The sequence below is a fragment of the Petaurus breviceps genome, unplaced genomic scaffold, assembly GCF_028583685.1.
Source record: "Petaurus breviceps papuanus isolate PSGF00001 unplaced genomic scaffold, PetGlider_PUasm1.0 42, whole genome shotgun sequence".
Lineage (NCBI taxonomy): Eukaryota > Metazoa > Chordata > Mammalia > Diprotodontia > Petauridae > Petaurus > Petaurus breviceps.
The window spans coordinates 3,802,896-3,820,278 of record NW_027186325.1 but is presented as its reverse complement, the minus strand read 5'-3'; the positions used below and the strand labels follow the sequence as shown (position 1 = coordinate 3,820,278).

Genomic DNA, 17,383 nt, shown 5'->3' with positions numbered 1-17,383 from the left:
GACTCTCTTGGGGTCTTTTTTCCTCATCTGTAAAAGGAGAGATCTGGACTAGTTTCCTTCTAGCCTTAAATACTATAATCCATAGTTGAAACATTATTCTAATAAACCAATCAAACAATAAGAACTTATTAAGTGATTATTGCATTCCAAGAACTATGCTAGGTTCTGGAGATTGTAAAAGAAATGAAATGCCCTGCCTTCAAGGCGATACATTCTGCAGGGAATGAAATTGTGTATATATTTAAATATAACAGGAAAGGCTTCATCTAGAAATCATACTAATGTGCAAGTTATTAACATCAATCCAATATGGACAGGGCCTTGACTAGTGGTTTAATTTATATTAATGGATTTCCAGATGTGGAATTTCCCTCTAAGAATACAGGTCTATACTTTCTCTATTATTTATAATCTAGGAAAATTTTCTGGAGAGCTGAGAAGTAAGTGACATAAAAGTCACAAGGACAATTTGTGTCACAGATGGGACCTAAACCAGAGTCATCTTAGCTCTGAAGTCTGATCTCTATACATTGTGCCATGCTGCCTCTAATCAATCAGACTCTTCCTAAATAACCAGACCTAACAATGCTATGAAAGTACCTAGAGCTGTGAAGGAGTAAGTGGAAATATGCTCTCTGTGTTGCAATCAAATTGCAGTACTGAATTCGCCTATGCCTGCAATGCACCCCATCCTCATCTCCACCTCTGAGAGCCTTTTTCTTCAAGGCTTCCCTGAAACCTTTACTGAACCCTCTAACTTTTAGTATATGTTGTCTCCTCAAATGATCTTGTTAAATTTAAGCTCTTCAGAAGCAGGAAATCTTTCAATTTTCTTTTTGAATCTTAACTTTTATAGGTGTCACAGACTATAGGACAGATTCCTGGCTATCAAGAAATTTAACTTTTAGAGTCCCGGAAGACAATGTGGGGATGAGCACAGAGGCCTGGACGACGTTGCACGCAGAGGCCGGGATGAAGCTTGGTCAATGTGGCAGCAAGTTGATCCACCAGCCACAAGGGCTATTCCCAGGCCTATCACTGCAGGGCTGGGATTGGACAGAGCTGGGCAAGAGTCAAATGCAGGGCCCCTGTAAGTGTCAGCAGCTACTCCTGGGACTACTAACCCACAGCCTGGAAATTTTTAAAAAGCCCCTATCTGAACTTCCAGGAACCAGGGTGGCTCCAATCCACCCACTGTGACCCTGAAAACACAGTAATTATTGCCCCAGAGCAAAGCTTTAAACAGTAAGGGCTTGGGAACCCTAGAGGAAGGGCTTGGCTAAGGCCCTGCCTCAAAATGGGTAAAAAAGAGACTACAAAGTCAAAGAAGCTAGAATCCTATTATTGTGGGAGGGAGGAACCAAATTCAGAAGGAGACAGTATTGACTCCACACACACAGCTGAAGCCTCTACAAGGAACTGGCCTCAAGCACAGAAAGCATTCCTAGTTGAACTCAAAAAGAACTTTGAAAACCAAATTAGAGAAATAGAAGATAAAATGAATAATTCTTTTAAAATCAAAATCGCAAAATTAGAAAAACATTACAATGGAGAAAACAGCTCCTTAAAAAGAAAAATATGTGAACTAAAAATGAAATCTGAACAGATGGAAAAATAACTTCAAAAACTAACCAAGGAAAATAATTCACTAAAAATTAGATTCAACCACATTAAAACTAATGACTCTATGAGGAACCAAGAATCAGTCAAACAAAACATCAAGAATAAAATAGAAAAAAGAGGTAAAATATCTCAATGGAAAAATAAATGACCTGGAAAACAGAACCAGGAGAGATGATCTGAGCATTATAGGTCTACCAGAAATCATGATGAAAAAATAAGCCTGGACAACATCTTCCAAGATCTCATCAAGGAAAACTACCCTGAGATCCTAGAACCAGAGGGTAAAATAGAAATTGAGAGAATACACCGGGCACCTCCTGAAAGAGATCCCAAATTGAAAAAATCTGTGAAATTTTGTGGCCAAATTTCAGACTATCAGGTAAAGGAGAAAATACTACAAGCAACCAGAAAAAAACAATTCAAATATTGTGGAACCACAGTGAGAATCGCACAGGATCTGGCAACTTCTACATTGAAAGATCAGAGGAACTGGAATATGATTTTTCACAAGGCAAAAGAGCTTGGGTTACAAGCAAAGATCACCTGTCCAGCAAAACTGAGCATAGTCCTCTAGCCAAGGAGATGGTCATGCAATGATATAATGGACTTCCAGACCTTATTGATGAAAAAGCCAGAACTCAATGGAAAATTCAACCTCCAGTTACAAGACTCAAGAAAGACATAGAAAAGTAAATAGGGAAAACACACACATACAAACACGCAACCTGTTATTTAATAAGAGCAAACTGTTTACATTCCTATATGGGAACCTGATACCTGTTAATAATGAGAATTCTATACTTATGGTGATACCTAAAAGGGATATAGATAAATAAAGGGTGTGGGTATAAATTGCAAAAAATGATGATAAAAAACCTTATTAAGGGCTGCAAAGCAACTTCAATTGAAGAAGAGTTAAGAATAAAGTAGAAAAGGGTAAATTATGCCACACAAAGAGGCATAAAAACATTATAGTAAAGGGAAAAACAGGGGAGAGATAAGTATCATATGAGCTTTTCCCTCATTGGTTCTGCTGCAAGGAGGGAATAACATAATCAGTTAAGTATAGTACTCTATGGAGAAGAGACATATAACTTGTCATAATAGAGGGAAAGAGGGGAGAGAGAGGAGAATTGTATAAGATTTATTCTCGTCAATCTTGGTTTGAGGAAGAAATAACATACTACATTAAGTATAAAAATCTATCATACCCTATAGGCAGTAGGAGGGGGGAAGGGCTATGAAAGGGGTGGGGGTGGTTAGAAGGGAGGGAAGAAGTAGTAAAGGGGAAGGGTAGGAAAAGGGAGCTGATAAGAAGGGAATACTGAGGGAGGCAGTGGTCAAAAGGAAAACTCTTAAGGAGGGTAAGAGAGAAGGGGGAAAAATAAAAGAATAAACAGGGGAGGGAATAGGATGGAGGGAAAGAGAACTGTGAATGTGAATGGGATGAACTCTCCCATAAAACAGAGGCAGACAGCAGAATGGATTAAAAACAATAACCCTACAATATGCTGTTTACAAGAAACACATCTGAAACGGGGAAACACACAGGGTAAAGGTAAAAGGCTGGAATAAAATATATCATGCTTCACCTAAAGTATAAATAGCAGTCCTTAACACAGATAAAGCAAAAGCAAAAATACATCTAATTAAAAGAAATAAGGAAGGAAACTATATCCTGCTAAAAGGCATCATCAAAAATGAAGCAATATCCTTACTAAACATTTATGCACCAAGTGGTTCAGCATCCAGATTCCTAAAGGAGAAGCTAAGGAAGTTAGAGGAAGAAATAGACAGCAAAACCATACTAGTGAAAGACTTCAATCTCCACCTCTCTTAGCTTGATAAATCCAAACTCAAAATAAACAAGAAAGAAGTTAAGGAGGTAAATAGAATCTTAGAGAAGATAGATATGGTAGCCCCTGGAGAAAATTGAATGGGGATTAAAAAGAATATACATTCTCCTCAGCAGGACAGGGCACATATACAAAAACTGACCACGTACTAGGGCATAAAAACCTCACAATTCAATGCAGAAAAGGCAGAAATATTAAAATGCATCCTGAGATCATGATGCAATAAAAATTATATGTAACAAAGGGAAATGGAAGGATAGACTAAAAACTAATTGGAAACTAAATAACTTAATCCTAAAGAATGAGTGGTTCAAGCAAGAAATTATATAAACAATAAATAACTTCATTCAAGAGAATGACACTAATAAAACAACATACCAGAACTTGTGGCATACAGCAAAAACAGTTCTTAGGGGAAGTTTTATATCCCTGAATGCATACATAAATAAAATAGAGAAAATGGAGGCCAATAAATTGGGCATGCAACTGAAAAAGCTAGAAAAAGAACAAACTGAAAATCTCCAATTAAATACTAAATTAGAAACACAGAATACCAAAGTAGAGATTAATAAAATAGAATTTAAGAAAACTATTGAGTTAATAAATAAAACTAACATCTTGTTTTATGAAAAAATAAAATGTATAGACTTATTCAATTTGATAAAAAAAAAGACAGAAGAAAACCAAATTACGAGTATCAAAAATGAAAAGGGTGAATCTACCTCCAATGAAGAGGAAATTAAAACAATAATTAGGAATTATTTTGCCCAATTGTATGCACATAAATTTGACAATCTTAATGAAATGGATGAATATTTACAAAAATATAAGTTGCTCAGACTAACTGAAGAGGATATTAACTACTTTAATAACCCCATCTCAGGAAAAAAAAAAATGAACAAGCCATCAATGAACTCCCTGGGAAAATATCTCCAAGACCAGATGGCTTTACTAGTGAATTCTACCAAACCTTTAGAGAACATTTGCCTCTAATACTTTACAAACTATTTGGGAAAATTGGAGAAAGAGTCCTACCAAATTCTTTTTGTGACACAAATATGATACTGATACCTAAATTGGGAAGAGATAAAACAGAGAAAGAAAATTACAGACCAACTTCCCTTATGAATATAAAAGCAAAAATTCTAAATAAAATATTAGCAAAAATACTACAGCAATTCATCATGAGAGTAATACACTTTGATCAGGTAGGATTTATTCCAGGAATGCAAGGGTGGTTCAAAATCAGGAAAATTATCAGTTTAATTGATCACATCAACAACAAAACTACCAGAAACCATATGATTATCTCAATAGGTACAGAAAAGGCTTTTGACAAAATACAATATCCATTCCTATTAAAAACACTAGAACGTATAGGAATAATTGGAGTCTTTCTTAAAATAATAAGGAGCATCTATTTAAAGCCATCAGCAAGTATTATATGTAACAGGGATAAGCTGGAAACATTTCCAATAAGACCAGTGGTGAAACAAGGATGTCCACTATCACCCCTCTTATTCAATGTGGCACTAGAAATGTTAGCAGTAGCAATAAGAGAAGAAAAAAGAAATAATAGGAATCAAATTAGGCAAAGAAGAGACTAAACTATCACTCTTTACAGATGATATGATAATATACTTAGAGAATCCTAGAGAATAAATTAAAAAACTATTTGAGATAATAAACAAATTTGGCAAAGTTGCATGATATAAAATAAACCCACAAAAGTCCTCAGCATTCCTACATATCTCTAATGAAATCCAACAGCAAGAGATAGAAAGAGAAATCCCATTTAAAGTTACTGTAGACATTAAAAATATTTGTGAATCTAGCTGCCAAAACAAACCCAGGAATTATATGATCACAATTACAAAACACTTTTCATATAAATAAATTCAGATCTCATTAACTGGAAAAACATCATTTGCTCATGGCTGGGTTGAGCTGAAAAATAAAAATGATAATTTTACCTAAATTAAATTACATATTTAGTACCATTCCAATCAATCTAGCAAAAAATTACTTTGCAGAGCTATAAAAAATAGTAGCAAAATTCATTTGGAAGAACAAAAGGTCCAAAATATCAAGGCAGTTAATGAAAAGAATTGATAGGGAGGTGGCCTAACCATACCAAATTTTCATCTGTATTATAAAGCAGCAGTCATCAAAACTGCTTGGTACTGGCTGAGGAATGGAGTAGTGGACCAAAGGTATTGATTGGGTACACCAGATTCAGCAGCCAATGACTATAGTAATGTACTGTTTGATAAGCCCAAAGACCCTAGAGTTTGGGATAAGAATGCACTATTTCACAAAAACTGCTGGGAAAAACTGGAACATAGTATAGCAGAAATTGGGAATAGACCAATATCTAACACTGTACACCAAAATAAAGTCACAATGAGTGCATGATCTAGGTATAAAGCTGATACTTTAAGCAGTCTGAGAGAGCAAGGGATAGTTTACCTGTCAGATTTATGGAGAAGGAAAGACTTTATGACAAAATTAGAGTTAGAGAGAATTATAAAATGTAAAATGGATAATTTTGATTACATTAAATTGAAAAGTTTCTGTACAAATAAAGCCAATGTCACCAAGATTAAGAGGGAAGTGGAAAATTGGGAAAGAATTTTTACAATCAATGTCCCTTATAAAGGCCTCATTTCTAAAATATACAGAGAAATGAGTCAAATCTTTAAGAATACAATTTATTCCTTTATTGATAAATGGTCAAAGCATATGAACAGGTGGTTCTCAGAAGATGAAATTAAATATATCTATAAGCATATGAAAAAAATGTTCTAAATCACTAGTGATCAGAGAAATGAAAATCAAAACAACTCTTAGGTATCACATCTTACTGACCAGATAGGCTAAGATGACAAAACATGAAAATGATAAATGCTGGAGAGTACATGGAAAAATTGTAACATTAATGCCTTGTTGGTAGAGTTGTGAACTGATCCAGCCATTCTGGAAAGCAATCTGGAATCATGCCCAGAGGGCTATAAATAAGTGCAATACCACTTCTAGGGTTACATCCCAAAGAGATCAGAGAAGTGGGAGGAGGACCCATATGTACAAAAATATTTATTTTTTTATCTAAATAATGTTATTTTTCATCTAAATAATAAAATATTATCTTTTTGTGGTGGCAAAGAATAGGAAATCAAGGAGATGCCCATCAATTGGGGAATGGCTGAAAAAGTTGTGGTATATGAATGTAATGGAATAGTACTGTGCTATAAGAAATGAGAAGCAGACTGACTTCATAATAACCTGGAAAGACTTATATAAACTGATGTTGAGTGAGAAGAGCAGAACCGGGAGAAATCTGTACACAATTACAGATACAATGTATGCGTGATGACTAACTTCAATAGACTGGGTTCCTCTTAGCAATGTAAGGTTATAAGACAACTCCAAAAGACTCATGATAGAAAGAGATTCCCACATCCAGAGAAAGAGATGAGGAATCTGAATGCAGATTGAAACAAACTATTTGCTCTCTTTCTTTTTCTTGTTTTGTTTCATTTTCTTTCCTCTTTCCCACTTATCATTCCATCAGTTATAATCCTTTACAACCTGATGAATGATTAATGTGAAGATATCCATAGACCCCATATTCGAGTGCATACTGCCATGATGGGGGGGGGAAGAGAGAAAGGGGGAGAAAATTTGAAACTCAAGGGACTATGGAACTGAATGTTGTAAAATAAAAGTAAATAAACAAAAAAATGAACAAAACTAAATGTAACTTTTTAAAATTAAATTTAAGGAAGTGAGTTTCTTAAATTTAAAAACTTAAATTTAAGGAAATGTGTTTAAGACATGAAACACACACATATGAAATAAGGTATATTGTACAGGTCAGAAAAAAGATAAGTTGAAATTAGTGCTACAGATGTTATGTGAAATAGAGATTCAGCAGAGTTTGAAAAGGCAGTTAGGTGTCACAGCAACTGGAATGCTGGGCCTGTAGTCAGGAAGACCTGAATTCATATACTGTTTCACACACTTACTAGTCATGTGGCCCAAGGAAAGACACTTAAGTTTAATTTCTTCAATCATCAAATGGAGATGATAATAACAATACCTAGCTCTTAGGTTGTTGTGAGGATAAAATTAGATAATATTTATAAAGAGATTAGCACACTGCCTACCACATAATAGGTATCATATAAATAATTAGTCCCTTCCCCCTAAAAAGATCACTTCTACCTCAATAGGAAGTTTTCACGAAGAGAGGAGGTGGATTTTGAGCTGAGTCTTATAGTATAAGTAGGATTTTAATAGTTAGAAAGGATAAGAAAGTAATCTAGGTATGGGAAATGGAATTAAAAAGAACAGTCACAAAACACAGTGCTTAGTATTAGGAATAGACTAATTTAACTTCAATGAGACAATACAGGGGAGCAATAATTAATAGGAAAAATGGGAACTGGACAAAACTATTGATTGAATTCTTCAATGCTTTTGTTGATCAATCATGTTCAACTCTCTGTGATTCCATTTGGAATTTTCTTGGCAAAGATACTAGAGTAGTTTGTCATTTCTTTCTCCATTTCACCTTACTAATGAGGAACCTGAGGAAAAGAGGGTTAAGTGACTTGCCCAGGGTCACACAGTGCTGGAGGCTGGATTTTACGTAAGGAAGAGATATCTTCCTGATGGCAGACCTTACACTCTATCCACTGTGCCACTTAGCTCTCCTCTTCAATGCTAGGATAAGGCAAGAACATTTACCATATTGGTTAAGAGCAGAGTACAAATTCTGAGCACCTGGTGAATGTTCATTTATTGACTATTTGATAATGAGGAAAGTTTCTGCATAAGACCCTGTTCATAATAAGAGAGAATATGAGTAAGATTAATTGTGTAACCATATGCACTTGCCTTATAATAGTGGGTCTTACTGTCGTCTGTCATAGTATTTGTTCCTCTACAAGACTGTAAAACTTAGGAGGTGAGCGACAATCTCTTATCTAAACAAGGCTATGCATGCAATCATTATTTAATAAATATTTGTTAAATGAATAAACAGACATCAGAGATGAACATGAAAAAACAAGTCAAATATAATGTCTAGAATTCCAATCTGGGTCACCAGGAGAATGGTATCACCATTGACAGAAAAAAGGGGAAATCTATTTATAAGGTCAATTTTGTTCAAGCTGACAGCTGCTTTCAGTGCTCTATAGGGACTAAGAGAAAATGACAAGGCAAGAGTCTAGAGAGGTTCAGAAAAAGACTGGACATGAAAAGAAAACTAGATCAAAGAGAGATATAGGAAAATGCTCCTCAGTGTTCTTCTCATGACCTCTTCGACTCTTTGCTGGTGTTTAATCTAGCTGATGATGGAAATACTCTGCCTTTATTTCTACAGTTGTGTTGCTGTCATTCCTTTTTGTTTTGCCAGTTCTTGTATTTGACAGGGATGCTAAAGAGTCACATCTAGTACACTATAGTTTTCCTGAGACAAGTTTGCCTACTTAACCCTTATAGGTACGGTACTTTTAAGTCTTGTACTTGCCTGCTTTAGCCTGAGATTATGTCTAGTAGATCATCTAAACAGAATGAGAAGAATATCTCAGAGCAAACAACACAGTGTGCTTGTATATACTTACATCTCTTAGGCATTGAGTTTATCTACAATTAAATCCAATCAGTTCTGTGGAAAGGAAAATTACCTTGTCAGTCCTTTGGCAAGCCAGCATTTTGTAATACCTCATGCATCATCTTTTTCAATGATCAGTTGTATTTAGCTGATTCAATAAGCTCCATCTGTCAAGTTATTTCATTAAACTATCTGCTATATAAAGGCCAGATTCTTCCCTTCCCTTTATACACATAAACACAACTCCTATTGGTTTAGAATCTCTCAGAGTCCCCCACCACCACCATTTACATATATGTCACAAAATTGTTCATCCCAATAAAATGACAAACAGAATATACACATATTATTTTTTTTTTACTTTCATTTCCAACTGTTGAAAGTCTGTGTTGTGTGTTCTTAAAGTGAGGAATACAATTGCAAATATAAATAAAAACATACAAAGCCTTTTAGCAGTTTGGTGGGCTGCCTGTGGAGCTGCCATCCTCAGATGATATATCCAGCCCATTTCATGCCTACAAATGGAATAGAATAAAATAAAAATGAAGGAGAATAGGTCCAAATTCAAATACATGTTAGCAATAGATTATTTTTCCTCACCCCCTCTAGAGTGGCAGTTTTTCATGCTTAAACAACTAAGATAGATTTAAAAAATGATGATTTAAAGTAGGTTCTTATATTTAATTTCTCTTAACATGAATTTAGATATTCAAACATAAAACTGATACATATATATGATTACATATAGCTTTTTATTTTATTTTTTAACTGTCACTAAATGACAATACATAATACAAAATACATTTGTCCTTTTGAATGTTCAGGTCAGATGTCTAAAATGTATGTCTCCCTAGGATATTTTTTACTAAATAATATTTTAATTGTTTTCATGAAAACACTCTTGATGATTTTTAATTCTACATTAATCTTTAACCATACATTTTTGTGATTCCAGGTTTACGCAAAACTTCATTCTTACCATTGGTAAAACCAGTAACATCACCACTTCCCTAACATTTTAAGACATTTTTTTTTTCAGATTAAATTACATTTTTTGACATTTTAAAATGAAAACAATCATTGAAAATACAATTTCCGGGAGGTTTAAGAGTTCGGCCCGGCTCTCACGAGGCCCGGCGGTCCCCCCCCCCCCCCCTTCCTTCCCCTCCCCCGCGAGGCGCGGCACGCCGCGTTCTTCAGGACGTCAAAGAACCCTGCATTGTGAGCGCATAGAAGGGCCGCCCTCCCCCATTGCCTGCCTCCTTCCCTCCTGCAGTGCACTAGCCCGCATCACCTGCCCCTCTGCCTGAGGTTGAACTGTGGTCATGTTCCTGGGGCCAGCTTACCTGGTGCTGAGCGGTGGCATCTTCGCAGGCCTCTGTGCCCTGGTGTGGATCAAGGGTTCGAAGTGGTTTAAGAAGAAGATCCCTGAAACAACACTCAATGATGATGCTACTTCAAAAAAATATATAGAAAACGAATTGTCTGTGCGCAACCTCTCCAAAGAGATCCTGAATGATTTCCCACACTCAGCTGCCCTGCAGAAAAGAATTCTGATAAACCTCAGGATAGTAGAATATAAGCTGGAAGAGCTGGAACAGTTTCTAGTTGCACAGGGTTTAAGTGGAAAATTAGAGATCTCTGAAAAAAAATGAAGATTGTGGTATTCATGGGAATCAACAATTAAAAAAATGAATCAACTAAAAAAAATACAATATCCTTTGTACCTATGCAGGAAAAAAACGATACAGCATTTTCCTTAATGGTGAAATTATGACAGATATCTTATTTTAAAACTAATTTCCTTGTCTGCCCATTTCCTACCAGCTTAGGCCAAGATCATCTTGGGGGGGGGGAGGGGTTTGAGCCATGCGTTATATATACTATACCCCCTTTACTAATTTCACATTTAAATTAAACTCGCCTATTTCCATATTTTGCAGAGGCTGTCCTCCCATGCCTGACATTTATATCCTCCTTAAATCTACCTCATAGAGACTTCCCAAGTCTCACCTGCGGTGGCCTTTCCTAAAGTATGCCTTGGTTGATTCTAAAGGTTGTTAATGTTTTCTCCCCTCTAAGCATTTACTTATCTGTATATACATTACATTATGAAATATGCTCTTTGAAGGCAAGGAGTTTTTCTTTTTTGTTTTTGTATGCAACACATATCTTGATACTTTGGACATAGTAGGTATGTAATAAATACTTGTTGAATTGAATTATTAAATAGAAAGCATGCAAATGAGAACAATCCAGATGGTAAAGGCCTGAGTCCATGTTTTATACATGAGATCTTAATATAAGTTCCATGGAAGGATTTCAAGGAGTCCATGAACCTGGATGGAAAAAAAATCATCTTTATTTCAATATAATTATCCTTCTTTGTAATCTTATGCATTTCATTTTATACATTAAAATAATTCTACAAAGGCTACATATGCTTTAACAGACTTCCAAAAGAAACTTTTCTTCACACACACACACACACACACACACACACACACACACTCATATTTAAGAACCCATGCTTTATAAGAAGTATTTGGACAAAATAAGAATATTTAGCCTAGAGAAAGAAAGATTTCGGGAACATATGATAGCTCTCTCCAAGTATTTGAAGACATCACAAGACTGAGGTGTTGTCTCTGCTTCCAGAGAACCAGTAGGAAGTCAAGAACAGGAAAGGGAATAAGCTTTTATTAAGCAACTACAATATAATATTATAACTAATAGCTTTACATATTATTTTATTTGGTCCTTACAACAGTCCTAGGAATTAAAGTGCTTATCCCTATTTTATGATTGAGAAAACTTGAGGCAGTAAGTTCACTGCCCTAGCCACAGAGTCACTGAGTTACCTCTAAAACTATTTAGGCTTGATAAAAGGAAGCAATAGAGCTATCTAAGACTGGAATGAGCTGTTTTAGTAGATTGTGGGAATCCCCTTCACTCAATCTTCAAAGACTAGATGATCAGTGATTAAGCATGTCATAGAGGGGATAATTATAGAGGTAAGGGTTACACAACAGGGACTCTTAGGTTCCTTCCAACATTGTCCCAGACCATATATGTCACTTCCCAACCAATGAAGGACTCTACCGATAATATAAACACAAAGGAGAAAAGATTCCAGCAGCTTAGTTGGTGCATGGTCCTATTTTGTGTCTGCAGGGTAGATAGGATAGTTGTCTAATGAAAGAGAAGAAGTGGGGAGCACTAGAGTCTCCAGAAAGAGCTCTAGATTTGGAATTAGGACATGAATTTGAATGGTTGTCCTGACTCTAGATGTATGACCTAAAAATATGTGACTTCACATGTCAGAGGGTCTATTTCCTTCTGTGTAAAATGGGCTAAATATTATGTACCATTTCCTCTTTCATAGTTTTGTTGTAAGGATAGCACTTTTTTCATATTTAAACACTACATAAATATGGATTATTATTAGCATGCAAGTTTCTTGCTTACACAATAAAGTGAAAAAGCTCTTTATAAATATATATATATTTGATCTGGATGGAATTCAACAGTAGAGGGTTCACTTGAGTTGAAAGATCGCTGTGTCAAGGTAGATTGGAAACTTCTCTGTAATTTACAGTTTTAGAGGGTCTGGGCTTTAGAGAAGTGATTTTTTTAATATAATCATAAAGTTATTGTGTCAGAAGACTTGAACTCATTTTTTCTGATTTTAAGACTGATCTTCTATCCCTATGCTATGCTAGCTACAATGGGATTACTCTGTAAGTGAAAGAATCTTATATAGAAACTTAGAAATGCTTTCTCCCTGAGTAGTTTCAGATTTTTTTTTCAAACTCAAAAGTACTTCATTTTACAATTTTCCTTTCTTTTTCAACTACTACCCCCAAGTTCATAAATAGACTTTTTTTTCGGATTATTCAAATAATCTCTGATTTCTTTCCACCCTGTAGCCATGTCTCCCTCCATTCTATGCTTTACTTCACTACTAGTGAATGATAGGTTTAGATTTGGAATTGTAGAGGATGTTTGGTCCAATGCCTTCATTTTACAGATGAAGAAATTAAGGCCCAGACAAGTGATGTGATTGATTACTCAGGTCATAAAGATAGGAAGTAACAAAGGTACGATTTAAGCCTAGGTCTTTTTATTGCATATCCTTTCTAAAACATTTCAATGGTAATATATCTTCCATTATCCCAATTTCTAATATATTTTAAATAATTCATCACTTTCTATAGCATAAAGTAGAAATACCTGGCATAGAGTAAGGGCTTAATAAGTACTGACGGGCTCGGATTGAGTTTCTAGCCCTCCTGAAGCTATGATCACTCTGCATATCTCACTTTTTTAGCTCATTAATCTCCAACCTTATTTTGCTTCCTCAAGTAACTCATCACTGTTCCACAAATAGTTTTTCCTGAATTTGTAAATTCTTGCCTCCTTCACATGGAAGGCCTCTCTCTCAATTCTCTCTACTTATCCAAATCCCACCCATATTTCTAGATTTATTTAAAATTGCTATTTCTCTAGGGATTGCACTCAAATTAACTAACATCCATATTTGGACCCTGAAAATTTAGTCTTTAATTCTCATTTTAGCATGTGGGCATGTTCAGTTTTATATTTATCTGCTGTTTGTTGGACCTTGCTCTCTAACTCAGTGGACCTGGTTCAATATAAAGGGCTTTAGCCATTTATTAATTATTATTAAGTCTGATCCTTAGACCTGGCCCTAGAAACCAAAACCTGACCCATATCTCTTAAGGAGTCTTTAGCCTCTAAGAACTACTAAGGCTAACAACAATGAAAATTAAACAGAATAAGTTTAGACATCAAGGGACAGAGAAAGGAAGTTTCTCTGACAGTTAAGTAAGCAGTTAGGAAAAGCCATCCTTATGTGTTGCATTTAAAAGCTCAGAAATCTGACTCATAGTTACTTTAAACTCAAAGAATGGGTAGGTGAAGTTCTTGCAATATGCTGAAATTCATATGCTCTGAAGAGTGTAGCATCCTGCCTGATACCTGTTCTTAGCCTCTAGTGAGTCTTATTTTTCCAATGTTTAACTATGACTTGCTTAATCTAATATTCATGTGTTTTACCCAGTAATACTAGTCAGGCACATTTTCCTCACAATGTTCCATTTTCACTCCTGCACTCGTTCAGCACAGTTCTGGGAATCTGCCCAAGATGCCTGATTCTCTCTTGCATGCTTTTTATCAGCCACTCCCACATAACTACCAAACCACAAGCTTCTGTGCTATATTATCTGTGCACCTAACTTTCTCTAGAGGAGTTGAAAAAAAAAATATTGGTTTTATATTCTTCTAAGCAGTGTCTTCCTGTTATTTTCTCTCCCCAGTTAAATATGTATAGTTGCTACAAATTACATTGTGTGCATAATTTTGTCTGGAGGTACAGATTATAATGCAGATATCATGTGTTATCTTTGTATTTTCCTGCTGCTACCAACATATCCCACACTATAATGGATTTCATTCTTAGATTATCTGATTAATTTTGAACAGGTTCATAGCTCTAGGCTTCTTTTTCCTACATTACAGCCTTCTTGGGTTTTCCTGACACATGTCGTTCTTATGCTATCCCATTCTGTTTTCTCTAAATTGTCTACACCTGCATCCTGCTCCTCCTAATCCTCAGTATCTGCCTAGTAACTAGTTCCTTCCCTGCTGTCTTCAAATATGTCAAATTTATAGAACCTTCACTAGATTTTACCAAACCATCTTGGCCCCAGGTTCCCCACCCTGCTCTTGGTTATCATCCACTATTTCTTATCTCATCTTCTGCTAAACTCTTTGAAAAAGTCCTCTATTTCCCTATGTCTCCACTTCATCCCTTCTCGTCTAAATCTTCTGCAACCTATTGATATCACCTATGCCTCTATCACAATCTCTGTCTTTATATATATATCTATATTTGTATCATCCTGTTGAAGTGACTACTCCTGTCCCATTTGCTTAGGGACAATTGTGTTATTTTATCCCTCCCCAAAGTTTTTCAGTACCCTTAGGATCTTCTATATCACTATCTAAAGCCACTTTAGATAGTTTTAGGTGTCCCCAGTTCCGCAGTTCCATTTAAAAACTTATTTGTCATAGTAGCTTTTACCAAAGAATATTTGTTTAAAAAAAATAGCAAGATAAACATACAATCCTTGCCTCCTCATACCTGGTGGAATATAATCCTCTCAGGCTTTGGGGAGGAAAAGGGAAGAAAGTTCAAAATTTAGCTCAGTTCCTAAATAGCATTGCTCCCACCAAGGTCCAAGTCTAATCCTCCCTTCACCCTCCATGTGGCATCCTGGTACCCTGGTTTCTCAGAGCTTCTCTGCTAGACAGGTTCCAACATCTGGCCTGTAATTCTAGGATATAATTATGAGGTTCTAACATCACTGTGACTCTAGTTCCCAGGTTTGACACTTCAATGACTGCATCTAGAAACAAAAAAGTAAAGCAAAATAAGACTAAAATGCCAGGCCTATTTCTTAGGGTCATAGGACATAAGGATGAAGGTAAGCCTTTTCTTGCTCAGCTTACTGCATTTGACACCTGAGAGCTTCACCAGTGGATGAAGATGGAGAGTGAATGTTCCATCCTCAAGCATATTTATTTATTTATTTATTTTTAAAGCAATCGGGGTTAAGTAACTTGCTCAAGGTTACACAACCAGGTGTTTCTGCGTGGGTGGTAAGTGTCTGAGCCCAGATTCGATCCCCAGGTCATTTCGACTGGTGCTCTTACTCACTGTGCTACCTGGCCCCTCAAGTATATTTAAAGGTCTGCATTGAGTTGAAATTGTTTCCACCTATGTGGAGGCCAAGACAGAATGTCTTCTCCCCAAAGTAGGCACCTGGTAGCTCCCACATGGGAGCTTCCATCTTGGGTTGTTGCTAGCATTTCTCAAAGCCCTAGTACATATCTGAATGCTGATGATTTTCAAAGCTAGTTATTCTTCCCCAATCTTTCTGCAAATCTCCAATATCACATCTACTCTATCTTTCAGACATCTCAAAATGTATGTTCAGCAGGCTTTCTAACCTCAACACCTACAAAAAGGAACTGGTCAGCTTTCTTTCTAAATCTTCCCCCCTTACTTTCCTTAATACTAGAGAATGTAATACCACTCTCTTAGTCTTTCAGGCTCATAATTCAGAAATAATCTTTAACTCCTCATTCTCTCTCACCCCATCTCTAAATTGTTCAAGTCACTAGGAGAATTATGATGAAAATAGGCCTCTATGAGGAGAATGAAATAAATGAAAGAAAAAGCAATCATTTCCTAGGTCCTGTCCTCATGAAAAGGTGCTAATAAATCTAGTGCTTTCTAAGTCCTCAGACTGTCCAGGAGCTGCTAAATTGTCTTCTAATTAGCTATGGAGGGACAGAATCTGCTTCAGAAAGTATTAGGAAGATTAAACATCACTGATGATCCCTGACTTACACACATTAACTTACAATCACATAGAATGAAAAATATGATTAAATATCCCCGTAGGTTTAAATTCTATGTTCACATAGAATTGATTTTACATGTGATATTCTAGAAACTTCTTCCTTCATGATTAAGGTGCCATTGATCCTTTCTCACAGAGCTTACCTAACCTCTGATTGTGTTCACTCCCACTACAAATATTATTCAATGTTAGCTTCTTTTCTCCTCTTACTGAAGCACTTATCAGATCTCAGTTGAATTCCTGTTATTATTCTATAATAGCCTTTCTCTGACTTGACCTCTGGTTGATTTGAAAACTTGAAGTTTGAACTCTTGCTCTTTACTAAAACCTGGACATTTTGGAATTGGGGAGGTTTTGTTGTTCTTGTTTGAACTCTTAATCCAAATGTGACTCAGGATCATTAATGCAATAAAGCCTGATAATACTGTTATTAAAAAAAAAGGTGATTGTGGGAATTGAATAAGCCACTGCAGTGGGGTTTTTGTTTGTTTGTTTGATCAAGTCATGGTGTTACATTTTAAATTAGAAATACAGGATTATTCAGAGACCTCTGGGAAGTGAGTATACTGTGGGTTCTCTTGAAACATCTTGATACTAAGTAGGTTATCAGTGTTAATCACCTTTACATTGCTTTTTCAATGCATTGGAAAGAGGATAAAATAGGTAAGCTTCACAGAACTTCAAATATTTTCTGATATGTTTTGAAAGAAATGAGGTCAATATGAATTAAAGAAATGAATGTGTTTAGCAATCAGGAAGCCTCAGGTGTATCTGCTTAAGAAATGAACCTAGTTAATCAAAGAATTTCTGAACAACTGATTATTACATTATGT

The 17,383-nt window shown here is 35.8% G+C and overlaps 1 protein-coding gene across 1 annotated transcript; it reads left to right on the top strand.

Moving 5' to 3' along the window:
• The first annotated feature begins 10,424 nt into the window (after positions 1-10,424).
• CT83 (cancer/testis antigen 83) lies at positions 10,425-10,754 on the top strand. The gene has a single exon (XM_069100765.1). It carries the CDS (start codon positions 10,425-10,427, stop codon positions 10,752-10,754), a length of 330 nt encoding a protein of 109 aa, XP_068956866.1.
• The last annotated feature ends 6,629 nt before the right edge of the window (positions 10,755-17,383 follow it).